The 18,153-nt window shown below is 39.2% G+C and overlaps 1 protein-coding gene across 1 annotated transcript in view; it reads left to right on the top strand.

The window, feature by feature from the left end:
- The first annotated feature begins 1,263 nt into the window (after positions 1-1,263).
- The window catches only part of PPFIA2 (protein tyrosine phosphatase, receptor type, f polypeptide (PTPRF), interacting protein (liprin), alpha 2), a 345,825-nt gene continuing 328,935 nt past the window's right edge, over positions 1,264-18,153 (top strand). The window contains exons 1-2 of the mRNA XM_010561832.1: positions 1,264-1,516; positions 11,994-12,244. Coding sequence (XP_010560134.1) covers positions 11,996-12,244 — 249 coding nt within the window. The 5' untranslated portion in view covers positions 1,264-1,516; positions 11,994-11,995. The remainder of the gene's footprint in view (positions 1,517-11,993; positions 12,245-18,153) is intronic.

Here is an 18,153-nt window from a genome sequence, read left to right as displayed (position 1 = left end):
GCCCGCCCTTTTTAACGGTCGCGCTGAGGAGAGAGGGGAGAGGAGGAAAGGGAGCGCCGCTCCCCGTTAGGATCGGGCCCCAGTGTCCTTTTTTTTTTAATTATTATTATTATTTTTTGCCTTTAAGGAGTGGGCGTGAGGGAATTAGCGCCGTGCGAGCCGCGAAGCAGCAGCAGCAGCTGCCTTCGGGGAGCCGTGTGCGTGAGGCAGGGAGAGGAGACGTGATTACTTCAGAATTTATTTAAGGACTGGTGGAAACCACTGCACCGACTTCCAGGGGAAGTCCCCGCCGAGGAGGAGCGCGCCGAGCCCAGCGGCGCCCGTAGCCGCTCCCTCCGCCGCCGCCCGCCCTCCGGCAGTGCCGCCCGCCCAGCCTTTGGACCCGGGGAGAGGGCGGCTGCTTACGCCTAGCGTTTCCAAACGCGTAATATTAATTACACGCCCGGACTATTCAGATTATAGCAGATTTTACCACTGTTTTGTCATGGTCGGATTACAGCAGATGATACGTTTTATTACACTATATATCCGATTAGGTGAGATGTACTGGCGTTTCGCCTGAACTCTTTTAAATTGCAGAATACGGCGCTTTAAGAGCTCGCATACCGCTTTCAACCCAGGCATCCCCCAGCGACCAGCCAGGACTAGGGCAGCACAGCGGCGGGGGGATGGCGGTCCCTGGCCCTCGGCGGGCAGCCGGTGGCGGTGCCCCGGGTGCGGCTGCTTCGTTCTGTCCCAGGTGCGGCCGCTTCCGCCCCGCGGAACGGAGGCGCCCGGGACGCGCAGGCTGGTTCGCAGGGCACGTGCCGTGGGTGACCTGCCGGGGTTCTCTCTCCCAGCTCCCACTGCCGCGGCTCCTGCTCTGGACCGCTGAGATCGGGCGCTGTAGGGTGCCTGCCAGGCAGCGATGAGCTGTGGGCAGAGGATTTCTTTCTGTAAAGCAGAAAAGCGCGTTTGCTTTTGATCGTGCAGGCAGTCGTGCGTGCGTGTGGACTTCAGTCACGCGCAGAGGCATAATTAGCCTGGGAGGTATTGAAGAACAAGAGAAGCCAGGTATCGCTCAGTTAAGTTTAACAAGAGATGAGAAATAAACGAAAGATGCTTTCGCCCTGGCCCCTCCCCCCTGTAATCGCTTGGCCTCCAGCTGCGAAGATGCTGTTGCTCGAAAGGGGCTGCTGGAGCTTTAAGAGCCGCTCCCCCCCCTCCTGCTCCCGACAATGGTCTGAGCCGAGCTTTGCTTCTCAAAGCAAAATTTGTAATATGCCATTTTTCCCATGGATGCTTCTCCTCTTGGCTGCTGACGAAGTGACCGAAGAAAATGCTGAGGTGCCAAGCAGCCAGTCTTGCCGGAGGACGGGTGCAGGGGCTCGGGGTTCCTCGGAGCAACGCCTGTGTTACCATTGCTAGGAAGATGATCCAGGAGTGCTCGGCTGTGTGAGTCCCCGCTCGAAGCTGGTGGAGACTGCGGTTGTTATTGATCAAGTGAAATAGCAGACGCCGAAATAAAAGCCACTAGGTACTGAACCTTCTATTTCTGAGTTAGACATTCCCTCCTCAGCCCCGATACCCTCCGGGGAGGTGAGGTGCAAATGCAAAATCTTGCTGTCTGCCTCTTGCTGTAGTACTTGTGTGGTATTTAAATGCATTTCTGTAATGGGAGTCGGGAGTTGGGGAATTTCAGACTAAAAACGTGAAGCCAACTTTTTTTTTTTTTTTTTTTTTTTTGGTGTGGTTGAGAGGGATATGAGGCTGGAGGGATGACATAAAGAACCAATGGTTGGAATGAGTCTTTTTTTTTTAAGGTACTGTGTTGATCACCCCTCCTGTGTGGAAGGAGTGCAGGATGCTTCTGTTAAAGGTGATATCATAGTTTAGTGGAGACTGGCAGGTAAGGAGTTAACTAGGAGGAGGAATATGCATGTAATGCAACTCAGACAATAGGAAGGATTTTCCTTATGGAATTAAACCGTGCTGCCTAAGAGCAATCTTGCTGAGAACATCTGAAAAGACATAATTGCAGTAAGAACTGGTTTTATCAGCCACTGTATCTATTTAATGATTTGGGAAAAAATAGCTTGTAAATGCAAAATATCCGGAATGATCCAATGAAATGAGTTTTCAAGCTGATGTCACTGTGGACAGGCTAGAATGTATGGTAGTTCGATTTCTACTTCTTTCTCCTGCAGCAAAATTACAAGTAACTTGAAATGACTCCTCAACCTTGGTGTACAAATCAAACATCTGAGTATACAGAAAACAAGCTTTTAAAACCAGTTATGGACAGAAGGGGGAGGGAATACAATTAGATTCACATCTAAGGTGGTAGCCATCAAGGTGAGCAAAATGAATGCTTGTCTAAGAGCCTTTGTCAGGCAGAAGCCAAGTAGTATTCCATCTTCTCATTGCCAGAGCTTGCCCAAGTGAAAGAAGCCCAGCTGGTGAATTATTCCCAGGCTACATGAGATTGCAGAGGCGTTTGTTACAACATTCACTTTAAAAAAATAAATAATTCCAAGACTCTTGGACAGTCAAGATAACAGAAGATGTCAAATAGGGTGGGGTCCAATGAGAAGAAAGATTAGAACTTTCTCATTTTCCACCTTTATAGGATGTGTACCACAGAAATTTCAAGTAGTTTTAGAAAAAGTCAGTATTGAGGATGTACTTTCACACCTGGTCCATACATAATTATCAGCATCTGTGGATAGAAGATAATATAAGAGAATTGCTATCAATTTAGTTGTTAATGGAGTAGCTCCTGAAAAGGAGCTTTATATAATTCTTAACGAAGGGTGGGCATATCCTGTGCTGTTTGTTGCAATTTTTGTCCGCTCACCTGGATGTCCAAACTGAGCTGCAGAATTCCTAACTGAGCTAATGTCGAGTTCACTCTTCACGGGAGCATAATGCAGCTAAGGCTATAGATATGCTGTGACATTTTTTCAACCTGAAAAATCTTTAATAATGTAATGGCAATGAACCACATTCTTTCCCCTTCTCATAGAACAGATGACTTTAAACAGTCATTGCTTTTTGCCAGTTCAATGTTGTGTGTTAAGAGGGGAAACCTGTTCATGATTCCTCATAATATTGTAGGCAATGGTCACATAACATCCAGCGTGCTCCCTAGTTGTGCATAACATATATTTTTTATTTTTATGCTCCTGTTTGGAGGTAGTAAAATGACAGGAGGTTGATGGCTTGCCTATGTTAGTGACTTTTCCAACCATTTACACTGATCCAAACCCACTGAAGTCCATGACAGAATTTCCATGAATTTAAGCAGTTGTTGGATTGGGCTCCATGCAAATGATTGGAGAAAATACTGAACTAGGAACCAATCAACCTGGAATAGATTTTGCAGTAGATGGTGTAGTAGATACACAATGGACAAGGAAGAGAATGTATTTAGAGAACTTTAATGTGCTGCTTTACAGGTCTAGAACTACTATTAAAACAAGTGCTTAGGCTTTGTTTCAAATAAGAAGAATTCTAAAGTTTTTACATTGCCTAAAAGTCTTTTCCTAGGGAGCATGTATGTGCTACATGGATTTTAAGGAAAGCAGTAATTTGTCAGTATCCTGCTCCCCCTTCAGAACCTCTCAGAGGCTTTGGGACAGTCATAAGGTGCTACACAAGTTCAGTATCTGCTGCAGTCCTTGAGAGTTTGGGGCACTTCGTGTGCTCCCCGAGAAAGGGAATTGTAATGTCTGCTCTGTGGCTCCTGATGAATCTAAGAAACAGTGTTTGTGTATTAACAGTAAAATGCTGGTGACTTAAAGTAAATGCATATTTCATTGAGGAATTGCTTTACTTACATTCAGAATACCAGGTAAAGTGGTAAACTTTTTACTGCACAGATACTAAGTTTAGTATCAATGGATCTTTTGTTTTTCTTTTTAAAGAAAGAGAAACACATTTAAAAAGTCTTATTTTTGTTGTCTTAGATCAGTCAAGCATAGCTTTAATTAAGTTGTATTACTGCAGGGCAAGTCAGCTTTTTTCTGGCAAAGGAACAAAAAATTTCTCTTTTTTCCTTTGAATAAAGAGGTATATATAATGCATGTTTAGGTATTAATGAGGCATATGTCACCTTGCTAAGCCCTTTCCCTCCACTCCTTCCTCTTCTTTGCAATCTTGGCTGTACAGGAAGTATTGCACAGAATAATGTACATGAGGTCTTATTCTGTTATCATGGTATTCTGTGGTCTTGAAGATATGGGACAGAAGTGTTTAATCCACCACTTGCAGTTCCTAGCACCCACTGAAAGAAATTCCAGGTCCATCAGTGTTCTCTTGGATGCCTGTGTTCCCTCATATTTATTTAACTCAGTGTGCCTTCAGTCATATCCTGACAGAGCAAGATGGCTGCCACTTAATAGTGGGTTGCTGCTACTGTAGTTATCGGCCCTGTTCCTCACTTCCTCCTGAGGACCAGGATGGTTAATGAAGGTCTTCATTATCTGTTCCCTCTCCACTTCCATTCATCCCTCAGCTCCTTTTCTGACTCAGTTTTCTAGGGGCAACAGCCTGCAGTTCTCTAGTGGCACAAAGAGCTGCATGACTTGCTGGATGCATGGTTGGGCACCACTGGTATAATTAAGTAGGATTTGAGATATCAAATTAGGAAACCAAATTGGATGCCTGAAGCACTCCTCCTTCATCTTTTCCTCCTTCTTTCATGTGACCAGTGTCTTGGTAAAGAAATCCATAGTAAATTACTTCAGTGGGAATTTACTCAATCTCTGCAAAGCTGACTCCCGATAGCTGGTTACAGATTTCTGAGTTTACTCAACACCATGTATCTTTCCTGTGAGAAGCAAGCAAGTCTGTTTCTTGGTTCTTGGGTTTGTTTGGGGGTTGGTTGGTTTGTTTGATTGGTTGACTGTTTTTTGAGAGGATGGTGTTAGGAAAGCTTTTTTTTTCCCTGATGTGAGTATGATGTGTTCCTATTTTTACTTATCATTAATGGCATAGCCAGAAAACTTCCTAAATGTACCAAGCACCTCATGCCTTTACATATGTTGTAAACATTGACTTGATGACAGATTATGACCTTGAATAGGAACAACTTCAATGTTGGAATTCTGGGGAAAAAATATTTATTTATATGTACTGTTTGTTCCCTTTAGAAGGAGCATATACTACTTAACTACAGTCATACTGTACATATGTGTTCCCCTGCCAAGCTAGGCTTCAGCAGCTTTTCAGTCTTTATTCTAAAAATATTTTTTCGTTATTTGCTTTACTGTGATTCACTGGGTAAGTAAAAAAAATATAAAGCATTAAAATCTTTCTTCAAACCTTTTGAAAGAATATAAGTGAGGCCATAAAAGTTGAATTATAAGACTTTTCAAACTTTTAAATTTAAAATGTTCTGAGAGGTGGCATTTTATCATCCCATATAATATTTTAGTTTCTTTTTTTGTGTATATTTTCTGACAAACTATAATTGCCTACATTTCCAAAAATAAGCAGATTTTTGTTTAAGTTTGGTTGTCTAAAAAGTACGTGTTTGTTTCTCATTCTCATGTGGTTATGTTTTCAGATTTCTCTGGTTTGTGGAGTTTTTGGGCAGGTATTTTTTTTATTTTAATGTCACTCAGAGATCAGCACGTTTAGGGTAAATAGCAATATCTAAAAATGTGGCCATACTTGTAATCAAGTGTAACTGAGTTTTATTTTTTAACGACAATTTTGTTTACTTTTTGTAGAAGTCTTCCAAGTATATAGAGCCCCAAATTCTCCACAAGGCAGGCCTTCCTAATAAAATCAATGTGGGGTGGGTTTTTTGTTGCGGTGTTTTTTGTTTATTTGTTTGGTTTTTTTTTTTTTGAATGCAATGAAATGAGCCACAATGTGGGGTTTTGGTTTTGGGCTTTTTTTCCAATTCCTCTCCAGCTTATTTAAATGTATATTAAATTTCAGAATCTCTCTGGTAAATAAGTGAATCCTTTGAACTTAAAGCTCTCTTCAGACAGACGGAGTTATTCAGTGTGGAAGGGACCTTTAAAGGTCATCTGTGCCAACCCCTTGCCCAATGCTGGGCCAAATGCAAAATAAGAGGTTGCTCAGTGCAGGTTTGGAAAAATAAAAAGAAGATTCAGTGATTGCTGTAAATTTCTGAAGTTTAAGGCAGGTATTTTCACACTACAATTTTTCTTGTATTTTTATTGCATTAACCTGAAAATTGTAAGAGAAGTTACTTTGAAATTTAGAATTGTGGCAATGCAGTTCAAGCTTTGTGTTGTAAACTTCAGAGAAGGCATTCTGATGCTTCATGCACGTTGTTGTATGTCTTCGCTCATCCTTCCTTTACTGTTACTGTCAGTTCTGACTTCTTTTTCCCTAATAGGACTCATCAAAGATATGTAACTGTAATTGCCTTGTAGTAGTTGATAGGAATGTATTGATTAGTGAGAGGAATACTACCCTGGGATAACAAAAATGTTAGCATAGGAGCTGGCACATGCAAACTGAATGGAGAGATTAAAATATATGCACAGACTCAATGAACATATTTTTGCATCTGAATTGCAGTGTGCACATGGAGTTGAATGAGGAACTAACAGCCTGTTACACTGTTTAAGACTAATTCAGAAGAGCAGAGGGCTGGAAACTTCATCCTGACCTTTTATCTTTTGGCGCTGTCTCTGATTGTATAGTTATATACAGTCAATTGTATGACAGGGGAGCAGGGTCTCAAACCATTGGCTGACAAACACAGTTAGACAACATGGAATATCCAGATGTCAGTTTATGACTATATTTGGTCTATCCAAAAGTTATGGTTTAGAAAATCAAGTCCTATGAGCCTAACCAGTTTTTGAAGCAGTAAGAATGGAGGACAAAAAGGAATTTTAAAGATGGTCCATTATTTATCCTGCTGAGTTCTGTTCTGAGTAGAATTGATATCTACATGAATTAATAACTGTGTACTTGAGATTAATACCTGCCACATATGCATGGTCCATTTTTCCTGAAATGTATATATATCCACAAAGTCTGGGATACATCTGACCTGTCTATATGAAAATTGATTCATGCATATATAGTGAAATGTATCTGAGATATATCAAAAGTTCTGTAAACTCACAGATCAGCTACAAAAACACGTGTGGCATGGTATGTCTAAAATGTAATAGAAGTGGGCCTGCCAATAGCCTTATTCTGAGCCTTTAAAAACTACAGCATTGAATGTGGCTCTGTCTGCCCTATAAATACAATTGAAAAAAAGCATATATTTTTCACAGAAAGAATGACTAATTCTGGTTATTTTACTAGTGAGATCACTTTCAGTGTCTAATGGTTGAAATCCTTCCTGTATAAAATATGCTTTAGCTTAACACAGATTTATGGTCTGCGATTAGTGGGGCAAGAATAGGTAGTTAAAATGATTCCTTCTGATGTCAGTGTATGAAATATTTCAGTTGATTATATTATGAAACCAGAGTTAAAATTGTTGGGGTTTTGGCATTTTTTAATCACCAAAATTAGCTTTAAAATTTAAAATTATGTAGAAGGAAAATCAGAAGTTGCCCTCTTCCCCCACTGGAAATTTAAAAATACAATTAAAATTACTCAGGCTGTGACCACATTAGCAATCAGACCTAACTGTTCATAGCAATACTATTTTTATTTTATGTTTTAATGTGAATCCCAGTTGTTTCCATCTACATGGTGTTGGCTTGGTTCTCTATGTGTTTTTGGTGTGTGCAAACTAAATTCCTTTCAGCTATAATTAAACTGGAAGCTTACTCTTAAATCTAATGTCCTGACCCCATGTGTGAACCACATCATCATGTGGTTAACCAAGGGTTGTCTAATACATACATACCATCAGAAGACTCTGGAAACTTCAGGAACTCTTGTAACTCCCTGACGTGAGTCACTTCCTATCTAAAGATCCAAATGCATATGTGCCCTCCTATTTGTCCTTAGCTGCCAGTCTTCTACTACTAAATTGTGATCAGTCTGTTTGCTGACACTGTTCCTCTACTTCTGTTGAAGTCCTTTCTCTGCTATACCTGCCCTAGCTTTTGTTGCAGCCCCTCTTGATGAACCTCCCTTTTTTTTTTTCTTCCTTTTAAAATTATTCAGATAGTCTCAGTATTTTGATTTCTTTCTGCTATCAAGCAGAAGATTCATAAAGGGTGCAGTAAGGTCCTGGGGAAGTGGCTCTGTTCTTGAACATGCGCTGGAAGAAGGCCAGCATTTCTTGGGAACAGTGTTAAATGGTGGCAGCCTCAGGACATTGAAAGCATCCCATCTGCTGGCAGGTGTAAGAGTGATAAATGCCAGATAAAGTTTAAAAAAAGAAAAAAAAGAAAAAGAATGCTTTTCTAAAGGCAAGAAGACACAAATCATAGTAAATCAGAACACCATGGCATATAGGTCTTTCATGAAGAACTATAAGAAATCTTTCTTTGGGTGCCCCACAATAAACCTGCAGTTGTTTGAAAGTTTGTTTCTGTCTTTCTGGGTTGATGACCCAGGAACATCCTGAGAAGCTGGGTTCCCTTCAGAGTTGTTCTAGGGGTCCTTGTTGTTGGCTCCCACAAAAGATCCATGTGAGGACATGGCCCAGGATTCCGGTTTCTCCTGCTCCTCACTGTTGCAAGTATCAATGCAGCCCTTTCTGGCACACCCTACCAGTATTTCTGATCTGGCCCAGGTTAGCATACTGCTTTTCGATATTTGCCTCCAAGCTGAGGGTGGGGAAAGGGAGAGGATGCATGTGGTTCCAATGGAATAATGGTATCGATTTCCAAACTGCCGGAAAGCAACGTACATCACCAGTGTGACTGCAAGACCTGCTGTACCTTTTAAAGATTGTCCTGGGGCTGTGAGCTGTGGGAGAAAACTTCCAAATAGGAACTGCCCACATCAGGAACTGCCCACCTGTTCCCTGCCTTCTCTGCGGTCTTACTCGTAGTCCAAGTTTGTTACTTGTGCCATGTCAGGATGGTGCAGCCCAGGCTTTCAAATTAAGCACAGTGCATGGTCCGCTCCCCTCCCTGCATGCAGCAGCTTAGAGGGTGGAGAAGACATGGTAATAGTGCCATGAGCATTCAACCCATGGATTCCATTGCTGCCCCACAACCACTTGTATATATGGCTTCCCGCATCCCCGTAATGACTGTAGGAGGAGATTTTCTATCTAGTTTGAATACAAGATGCTAAGGTAGCAACAGCTGTCTGCATAGAGGTTTCCTTACCTGTTTCCACACACACACCAGCATGCATGAAAAACTGCACCACTCTCACTCTGCCACTGCCTGTGAGCAGTGGTAGTGTATGCTGTGGTGTTCAGACCATAAACTTGATCTGCATGTGCAGGAGGTAATTTCTTGAATGATGGAAGTTCACCAGTGAGAATCCCGCAGGGCAGGAAGTTTGCCCCATGAGATGTTGATGATCATGAGGCAGGAAAGGTTCAGTGACGATCTGAATTGTTTTCTTTAGTCTTGAAGAATGGGCATGCAGAGACCTTGGTCTCTGGCCACCTGCTGCATATGGAAAAGTTATGATTGAACTGAGCAAGTGGCAGATGGCCTTGGATGTTTTAGTTATCCCTTTGCTCACTGTGAACTTGACCATCCCAAACTGGTTAGCCACAGGTGGGACCTGGTGGAGACACTCCACAGAGTGATGGCCACTTGCCAAGTGAAATGTACTCCCACAACATTGTGAGAGGATCGTGGAGGCAAGACAGTGGCTCCCTCCAGCTGATAGTCCCACAGCTTGAGGTATCTGTGGACAGTGGGCAAAGCAGTTACAACAGCAAGAACTCCCCAAAAGCTGTTCTGCCTCTGCAGAGAAATTGAAGTGTAGGAGGATGAGTACTCATTTATTCAAACCATCCTTCTGCTGGTGCAGCTGCAGAGTTTAGTCACTCCCCATCTGTGGTGCTTCACAGTACACACTGTCCATACTCAGAAGAGGAAGTGGTAGGTACCATGAAGGTCAGTTGCTAATGGTGCAAATATTTTTAATCTTGAAGCTTTTTATGGCAATGGAGGCACTGATGTATTAACCTCATATCAGTATGAAAGGACATTGTGGTACTTGCTAGTGGAACCTGTAGTTTAGGAGAGGCAAAGGTTTCTGGAATAGAAACTTTTGAACCTCATGTGTAATGGAGATATGCAGCATCGAATTGGATAATCCTGAGTAAATATACCTGACCTAAATATATTGGAGATCTGAGGCACTTTTCAGTGTCTATCACTTCAAGCTATTAACTGCTTCTCTTGCACCTCATAATTACTAAGTGGATAATAGCCATAAGCAACCTTTACCTTGCCTCCAGTCCGCTTTAAAAACAGGACCAAGACCTACCTGAAACCTCAGTAGTGAAGCTATTGCTTATGAAAGCTATGCAGTAGTAGCTGATAATTCATGCTGAAATACCAATGTTTGATGCCAACTTTGCTAGTTATCGTATCTGCTGAAAAAGTGAAAATTAAGAATACTAAATTCTGCATGAACATTCAGAATATGATCAAGACCAGCTAATCTCAGTGAAGCTATTTAATTTTCCCAGTAAATCTTAGCAGCAAGTAGCATTAGCACAAGGCTTGTTTGTGACTTATAGGAGGAGTTTGTTTTAATGAATTAAGTAGAGGTGTCTTAGCTCCTTTGTTCCTTGGTGTATGGCCTGTCTTTAAATTACATTCTGTAACAGCTAGATCTTCCATTTTTCATAAATTCCACTTTCACCAGTCCCATTTTCCTACTTTGGAAAGCAGACCAGATTTAAGAATATGTAGAGCTAATCTGTCGTAATATTGAGAGGGAAATGGTGACAATGTTACACGATGGCACACTTAACAGTGGAAGTGTGTCAACTGCATGTATTGTAGAAAAAGTTCATGTCCGGAAGGTCCACAGCAAATTCCTAAGTAAAATATTTTAACTTCCAGTAGATGAACCAAAAGCACCTTGATCCCACTTGCTGAGATAAAAGGCTTCCAATAGTTACTACAATATCAGTTTCCAGAAATTAACCCTTAACTATGTATAAAGTTATATCTGCTGTACTTCTTCAGTCATACTAGAAAACAGTTTCTGATTCTTTGGGTGACTGTCATTGGGTAGATATCATCTATTATTAACACAGTCTTTTTATTAAAAAAAAAAAAAGAGCTTTGAGACCTGTCATATCTTTGTTTTGGTTTGTTTTTTTTTCCATCTACAGAACCCAGTATCTCATAGCATAAGTTTCTCCACATACACAAACTGAGGTTTTGAGATACACATAAGAAGCTTTATAATTGAAGAATGGGACTAGGTGATATTATTTACTCTGCTCAGGACTGTTTTTAGGAAACAAACAACAGTGATTCTGTCCCTGGTAATTCAATTTGCACAAGATACCACAGGGATGGTAATTAGCAGAGAGTTTCTAGTTCTTGACCTCTTACTGAACGAGCTCACTGGAGAATAATTTCCCCTGAGGGTGGGAATAACTAGATAGAAAAATAGATTAACCTGGCATTGTTAAGGCAGCATGATACTGGATCGATGGTTAGCCTGAGCTGTACTGTAGAAATGCCTAGAGCAGGACAAACTCTGGCAATTAATGGCAGCTACTGGCATCAATACCAGCAATTCAACAATGACATTAAGTAAGAGAGGGCAGAAAATCAACAAGAAAGGAGACTACAATTGCAGAGGAAGTCTTTTCTGTCATTTTAAGAGAGCATTATTTGCAAAACTATTAATTTAAAATATTCTGTTACCCTCTGTCTCCTTCCAGTCATTCTTCTCTCAGTTTAGAAAGCACATTCAAAGTCTTTGCTGTGTGGAATTAATCACTGTATTTAATCCCTGTCTATCGACCATCTGATTAACATTGAAAGCACAAAGTTGAAAGAGGGAACAATGCAATAATCTACGGTGTCCATATGACAGAGTAAATTCCTCTTATGAAATCCCCTCAAATGTTTTTCTACTGAAGAGCTTTTCCTTGATTTGTGTTTTTTTTAAAGAAATGATGTGTGAAGTGATGCCAACGATAAACGAGGACACCCCGATGAGTCAACGGGGGTCCCAAAGCAGTGGCTCGGACTCAGATTCTCACTTTGAGCAGCTGATGGTGAACATGCTGGATGAAAGGGACCGTCTCCTTGATACTCTTCGGGAGACACAGGAAAGCTTGTCACTTGCACAGCAACGCCTACAGGATGTCATCTACGACAGAGACTCCCTCCAGCGACAGCTTAACTCAGCCCTGCCTCAGGTATGTAGTTTATAAAGATATTTTTTTTTAGGTTCATTGATTTTCTGCTTAATGCCCCTTACTTTAAGCATAATCAGTATTTATTCCTTGAGGCCCAAATTCTGCTCCTGTTGAGGTTGGCTGCAGAACTCCTATAGATTTAATAGTACCTGGTTTGACCTCTTTGGGGCCTGTCTTCTCTTCAAAGTTAAGAGTAGGAGTAATGCTGTTGACTTCAAGGAGAGAAAGATGAAGGCCTGTAGCTACTGGTTCTTTTGGCTGTTGCTCTAGCATTTACAACAGATGAAGGATCATTTAAATTAAAGACGTAATGGTGGGAATGAAGAAAAAACAATGAGGATATTTCCTGCAGACTCTATTCCAGATAAGATTTTCTAACTAGTGTTACAACAAATAAAACTAGCTTATGTAGGTTAAATAAGGTACTACACAAAACCACAAAAACAACTGATATCTTAATATTTTTATTCATTTATTTTAAAAATAGTTATATAAATTTCTTTATCTAAAATTACCTTGGTCTTTTTTAGGAACTGCAAAATTAGTGTCTTCATTTAAAATAATAGTATGATATTATATTTCAATATTATATATCAATATAACATTATTTTTCAATATACTAGAATTAAAAGCAAAGAAACATCTTAGTTCAGTCAGTATATCTGGCCAGAGGTTTGAAATATACCATGATTCAAAACACAGTTTTTTCCCCATGTTATTTCCTTTGCGTCTTCCAACTGTCACTTAATAGAGAATTTGATTGTAGCCATGAGGGCCTGGGCATACTTACCTGGGCAAAGTTGTATACCTGGTAGACAGTGGTTAGAGAGGAAGACAGATTCAGCTGTGTGATTGGAATAAGGAGGTGGTAAGGATTAATCAAATGAGTGAGAAAGTTCTAAAGATAGAAAGGAAAAAGGCACCCACTGGAGTAGGGAGCAGAAGCAGTTGCTTAAGGGCTAACCTCAGCACGCTATTGGAATATCTTGGGGTAGGGCTGAAAAAGAGAGAGGGAGACTGTAATAATTTGAAGAATAGCATTAGCAACTTCAGTATGAGCTCCAGGCAATAAGAATGGCTGCACTGGGCTTGGGTCAAACAAAAAGGCGTAGCAATGATCTTGATATACAGTAAAATCAAGGGGTTTTTTTGTTTTTTTTCTAATTTGTGGGCAGTTGAGCTTTTCTTCCACTGGTGTCTCTTCATAGAACAATGTAAAAGAATAAGTGAAAGACAGCATAGGTCCTTTATGCAAAGTTTTATTGCTAGAAATCTGAAGAATAGAGGAGGTTCTGCATCTGTGAACCCCCATTCAGTGTGCCGCGTAGCACAGAGGCACTCTCCACTCAGCCCATGGTGAGGTATTTCTGTTGAGCACTAGCAGGTGTCTAAGCCTTAATGTTTGTTTCTCACATAAGCAAAACTGCTAAAATGCAGGAGACTACCTAAGGAAAATAATATTCAGCATAAATGTGATACAGAGCCTAAAAGAAACAGAAATTCTAAGGAACTGGATCATGACATGATTTTGATCTTCATTTCTTCTAGTAAATGTTGGTGTTGTATGTTTTTGAATGATAGCCGTACACCCCCTAAAAGTGATTTGTCACATGAACGCTTTGCACTACCATGTACCATTAAGAATGGGTATTTCAGGTAGCATTCATCCATATATCTAAGTAGAGATGTGGGTTTCCCATATGAGGAACTGTGTGACATACTGCTTACACTTTAAAGCAGAACCAGATTTTTTCCTATCAGTTAGGTTGTTTGGATCTTCATGTAAGTAATTCAATTCTGTAGAAATCTGTTTCTGTAAGTACAGAGCACTGGCCTAGTAATACAACTTTCTAGTAATAACAGCCTTCCAAGAAAATAACTTCCTTATGACTGCCATACTATTTAGCTTCCTTTCTGGACTTGAGATAGTCTACATAATACTTCTATCATTTTCTTTTTTGTTTATGGTTTTATTAATGGCAAGCTTGCATTGCTAGCTGCCTGACATAGCCCTATGACAAAATGCTACCCAGTACTTTTATCATGGAGAGGAAGAATTCTGTGTTCACTTGATTTAAGAGAAGAATACATAAGTATACGATAACTATATGATAATTATTACTTAGTTATAACCTGACATCTAATGAGGCTTGCTTTATCAGAATACATTTCTTTTAGCTCTTGATTTCTTGAGTGGTTTTCAAAATTCTGTTATTTCTTAGCATTTACATAGTGCTTTGCATGTAGAAAGTGTGTATTGACACAGTTACATTCTGAAGCATTTTTGTTAGGACACTGGTTTTTGTCTTAAACAGTTGAAAATATGATCTGGAAAAATCATTGCACTTTTCATAAATAGAATCTGAACAAAAAGAACCTGCATGAAAACTGGGGTAATGTCTGACTGGAAATAGGAAATATGAAGCTTGAGATATTAGTTAATGCTGTTAGAGCTACAGCTGTTAATGCTGTAGCCAAAATGCAAAATATGACTGTAGATGGCTCTAGGTTTTTATGCTGATCTATGCTGTGACAGAACAATGTATAGTTAACTACATATTTCGAATCTGAGTTAAAAAAATATAGTTGTCTTGCTAATTTCTATCATTGAAGTAATTTTTATTTCCATTAGATTAGCAGTCTTAACTTTATGAACATCTATGTTTAACTGAACAGCTATATTTAAGGAAGGAGGGAAAAAGTGAGCAGGCAATTACAGACCTGTTAGACTAAATGTAATAATAGAGAAGACTTTAAAACTTATTTTGGAGGAAAAACTAATAATAAGTCAAAAAGTTAACCTAAAAATATGACCAGGGTTTACCAAAATTATCTTTATACAGAATAACTCAACATCACTCTTTGGTACCAGAACTGTCAGACTACGGAACTATGATATCCCTAAAATAGGTATCTTTTGAAATGGCCCCATTTAAATTACTAGTAGATGTGAAGTGAGTAAGAAAAAGTAAGATAATTAGTAAAGTAAGTAATAGAGAGAGGAAGAATTTTCACTTACAGTAGACATTGACAGGATGGAAGGAGACTGGTAGTAGTAGTTGATTAAGAAGGTGTTTGGGGATCAGTTTTTGTTAATTTGAGCACAAGAAGGAGGAGCATGCTAGTGGAAATTTTCGATGACACAAAATTGAGTTGAACAGTCAACTAACGGAATGAGTATGATAGTACACAAGAACAAGAGTAACAGAGGTGGGATGATATTGCATGGTACAAACATGAGGGCCTTATATCTAGCAGTTGATAACAAAAATTTATGTTCCGACCTTTTAGGTAGCAGTAGTAGAGAGGGAAAATATACGTGATACAACGGCTGTAGGCAGCCAGTGGGAGGTGGGTGTAAAAAAGGCAAATATAATTCTGAAATGTATTATGTAAGAGATTTCTATTAGAAATACGTAAGTATTAATGCAATTAAACCAAGGAGTGGTTTGAACCTTATTGCCTGGGTTTTGGCTCAGTAGTGACTGAGAGCCAACTTCAGGCTGGAAGAGATTCAGAAAAAGACTGCTAGAGCAAAGAGGTAATAACATCTTCTGCATGAAAAGACTAATTGAAGTTTTCATACTTCTGGGGAAAACTGAGTTGAGAGGGAATATGAGTGATTTTGTAAATTTTCCTGGAGAGGCAGGAAGATGGAGTGACTAGGTAAAGATGAAAGAAATTCTTTAAGCCAAAAATAATGTTGATGGAGGAAAAAATGAATATAGGGTACCATGACTAAAGATGTATCATTCATCAGAAGAAGATCTTGAATTATCAAGGAATGACATTCAGAAACCCCAAACTGTTTTCAAGATGAAGCTGGTGTGAAAGACATTATATATCATAGTACCTTTGGTTAACCTTTGAACTTAACCCAGAACACCCCTCCCTGTCCTTTATTTCAGACTTCACTGTGGAGCAATTCTACTTTGTGTGGGGATCATTCACACAAAGAATGAAACACGAGTCTGAATATTTTTACTAAAACTATTAGAATTACGTGATAGTACAGTTAAGTTGAAAAGTGTTCTATGTGTACTAGGTCTTCTGATAATAAGAATCTAGTTCACAAGTGATCTTGTTTATTCTTCCCGAAGCTGCCTGTTGACAGTGGAAGCCTCTAAGGAAGGTGTATTTGGGTCTGCACTGCATGTTCCCTTACAACAGGAATTTATTGTATTTAGATCATAAATCTTGAGTCCAGCAAAAAAAATAATAATTGCTAAATACAGTACAACTCTACTGTAATGGGGAAGCATAGGATCTAAATATTTAACAGTATGGTTTTATTTTGTTGGAGTAAAATTAGGTCCTTTATTGTAGCATTAAAAAGTGCTCTACTAAAAAGGTTGGTAACTGTAGTTTGAAACTGTAACTCCTGTTTTGAGTGGTAGGAAGAGGAGAATGTTCAGTTACATCTTTCTCAGGCAAATTTCACCATAATATTCTCTAAGCTAAATTGTCTAGAAAATGTCATCTATATTAGTTGTTGTGTAAACAAACATTGAAAAAATACAATTTATGTCATTGTAAGACTTAAAATGAATCGTAAGAATCATAAGAGTTATTGTAAATGTGCTCTGATAAACAATGCTGAACTAGGCTTGTTTTGTGATTGGTTTATCGTTTCTTTTAGTCTTTCAAAAATAAGTTTCAAAGTATGGAAGATGCTGAGGTATTATTTATATGAAGATGTTCATAGGTCATCAGTCTCTAGTCAAATATGTGTGTTTTGTTCATTAATAATGTACTTGCTCAGTGATTTACTTAGGAATTAACCTGATATTCACAGAATCATAAAACGGCTGAGGTTGGAAGGGACCTCTGGAGGTTTCCTTGTCCAATCAAACCTTCTGCTCCAGCAGGGTTACTAAGATCAGGCTGCCCAGAACTGTATCCACATGGCTTTTCAGTATCTCTGAGGGTAGACTCCATAACCTCTCTGGGCAACCTCTGCCAGTGCTCTGTCACCCTTAGAGTAAAAAGTGCTTCCTGATGTTCAGGAGGAACCTCCTGTGTTTCAGTTTGTGCCCATTGCCTCCTGAATATTATATTACCAGAAACAGGGATAACAATGTGGCCCAGGCCTGTGGCTGTGTGAGATGATGTAGAACAACCTTGCAAGCACTTTAAAAGACTTTAAGATGCTGGAGTGGATCCTGATGATTGTCAAAGTCAGAAAAAATTCTCTGATAATTGTCAGTCTCTTTCTCCTATCCTGCAATGGGAATTTAGCTAGACATAGCTGGGCTCATTATTAAAGGATTGATGAAAATGTGTAAGATCTTTTCACTCTGATGAGTGAGTTACTTTCAGTTTGAATCTGGACTAATAGCAGAATTATACTGTGGATGATTCTGAGAAAATAAATTCCAAATTAAGTTTTCAAACACAATGGCTTGATTTTCAATTTGAATGTTTATATAATTTTTATAAAAAATATTAAATTCTTTTAAAGTCCTTTGAATCAAAATAAAATATTGACACTTTGTCTTTTTTTTACATTAATATTAGAAGTCAATGATATTGCAACAATTTTCTGGAAGTTTTGTGCTTATTTCATAAAAATAATTTTTAAATTTTAAATGTTGCTACAGAGCTTAGAGAAATGCTGTTGCAAGGCTGAAAAGCCTGTGATAATCACAATTTGAAAGCAAACTTCATAGGTAAAATATTGTTCCAATTGAAAATGGTAGATCATGACCTGCATTCATTGACTAGTGCTTTGATATTTACAGTAATACATTGATTTCATTCAGTCATTGAATAAAAAATCTGGTTTTAGGGAAAATTAATAGATGATCAAAATGTCATACTATTGATGACATTGCTATACTTATGCTGATGTTTTCAAGTGGGTGAAAGATGTTGGTACATAGTTTTTGTTGCTTCAAAGGATACATAAA

The sequence above is a fragment of the Haliaeetus leucocephalus genome, unplaced genomic scaffold, assembly GCF_000737465.1.
Source record: "Haliaeetus leucocephalus isolate CR32 unplaced genomic scaffold, Haliaeetus_leucocephalus-4.0 Scaffold151, whole genome shotgun sequence".
NCBI lineage: Eukaryota > Metazoa > Chordata > Aves > Accipitriformes > Accipitridae > Haliaeetus > Haliaeetus leucocephalus.
Note: the sequence above shows the minus strand (reverse complement) of the source record. Positions and strands in the feature narration are given on the sequence as shown.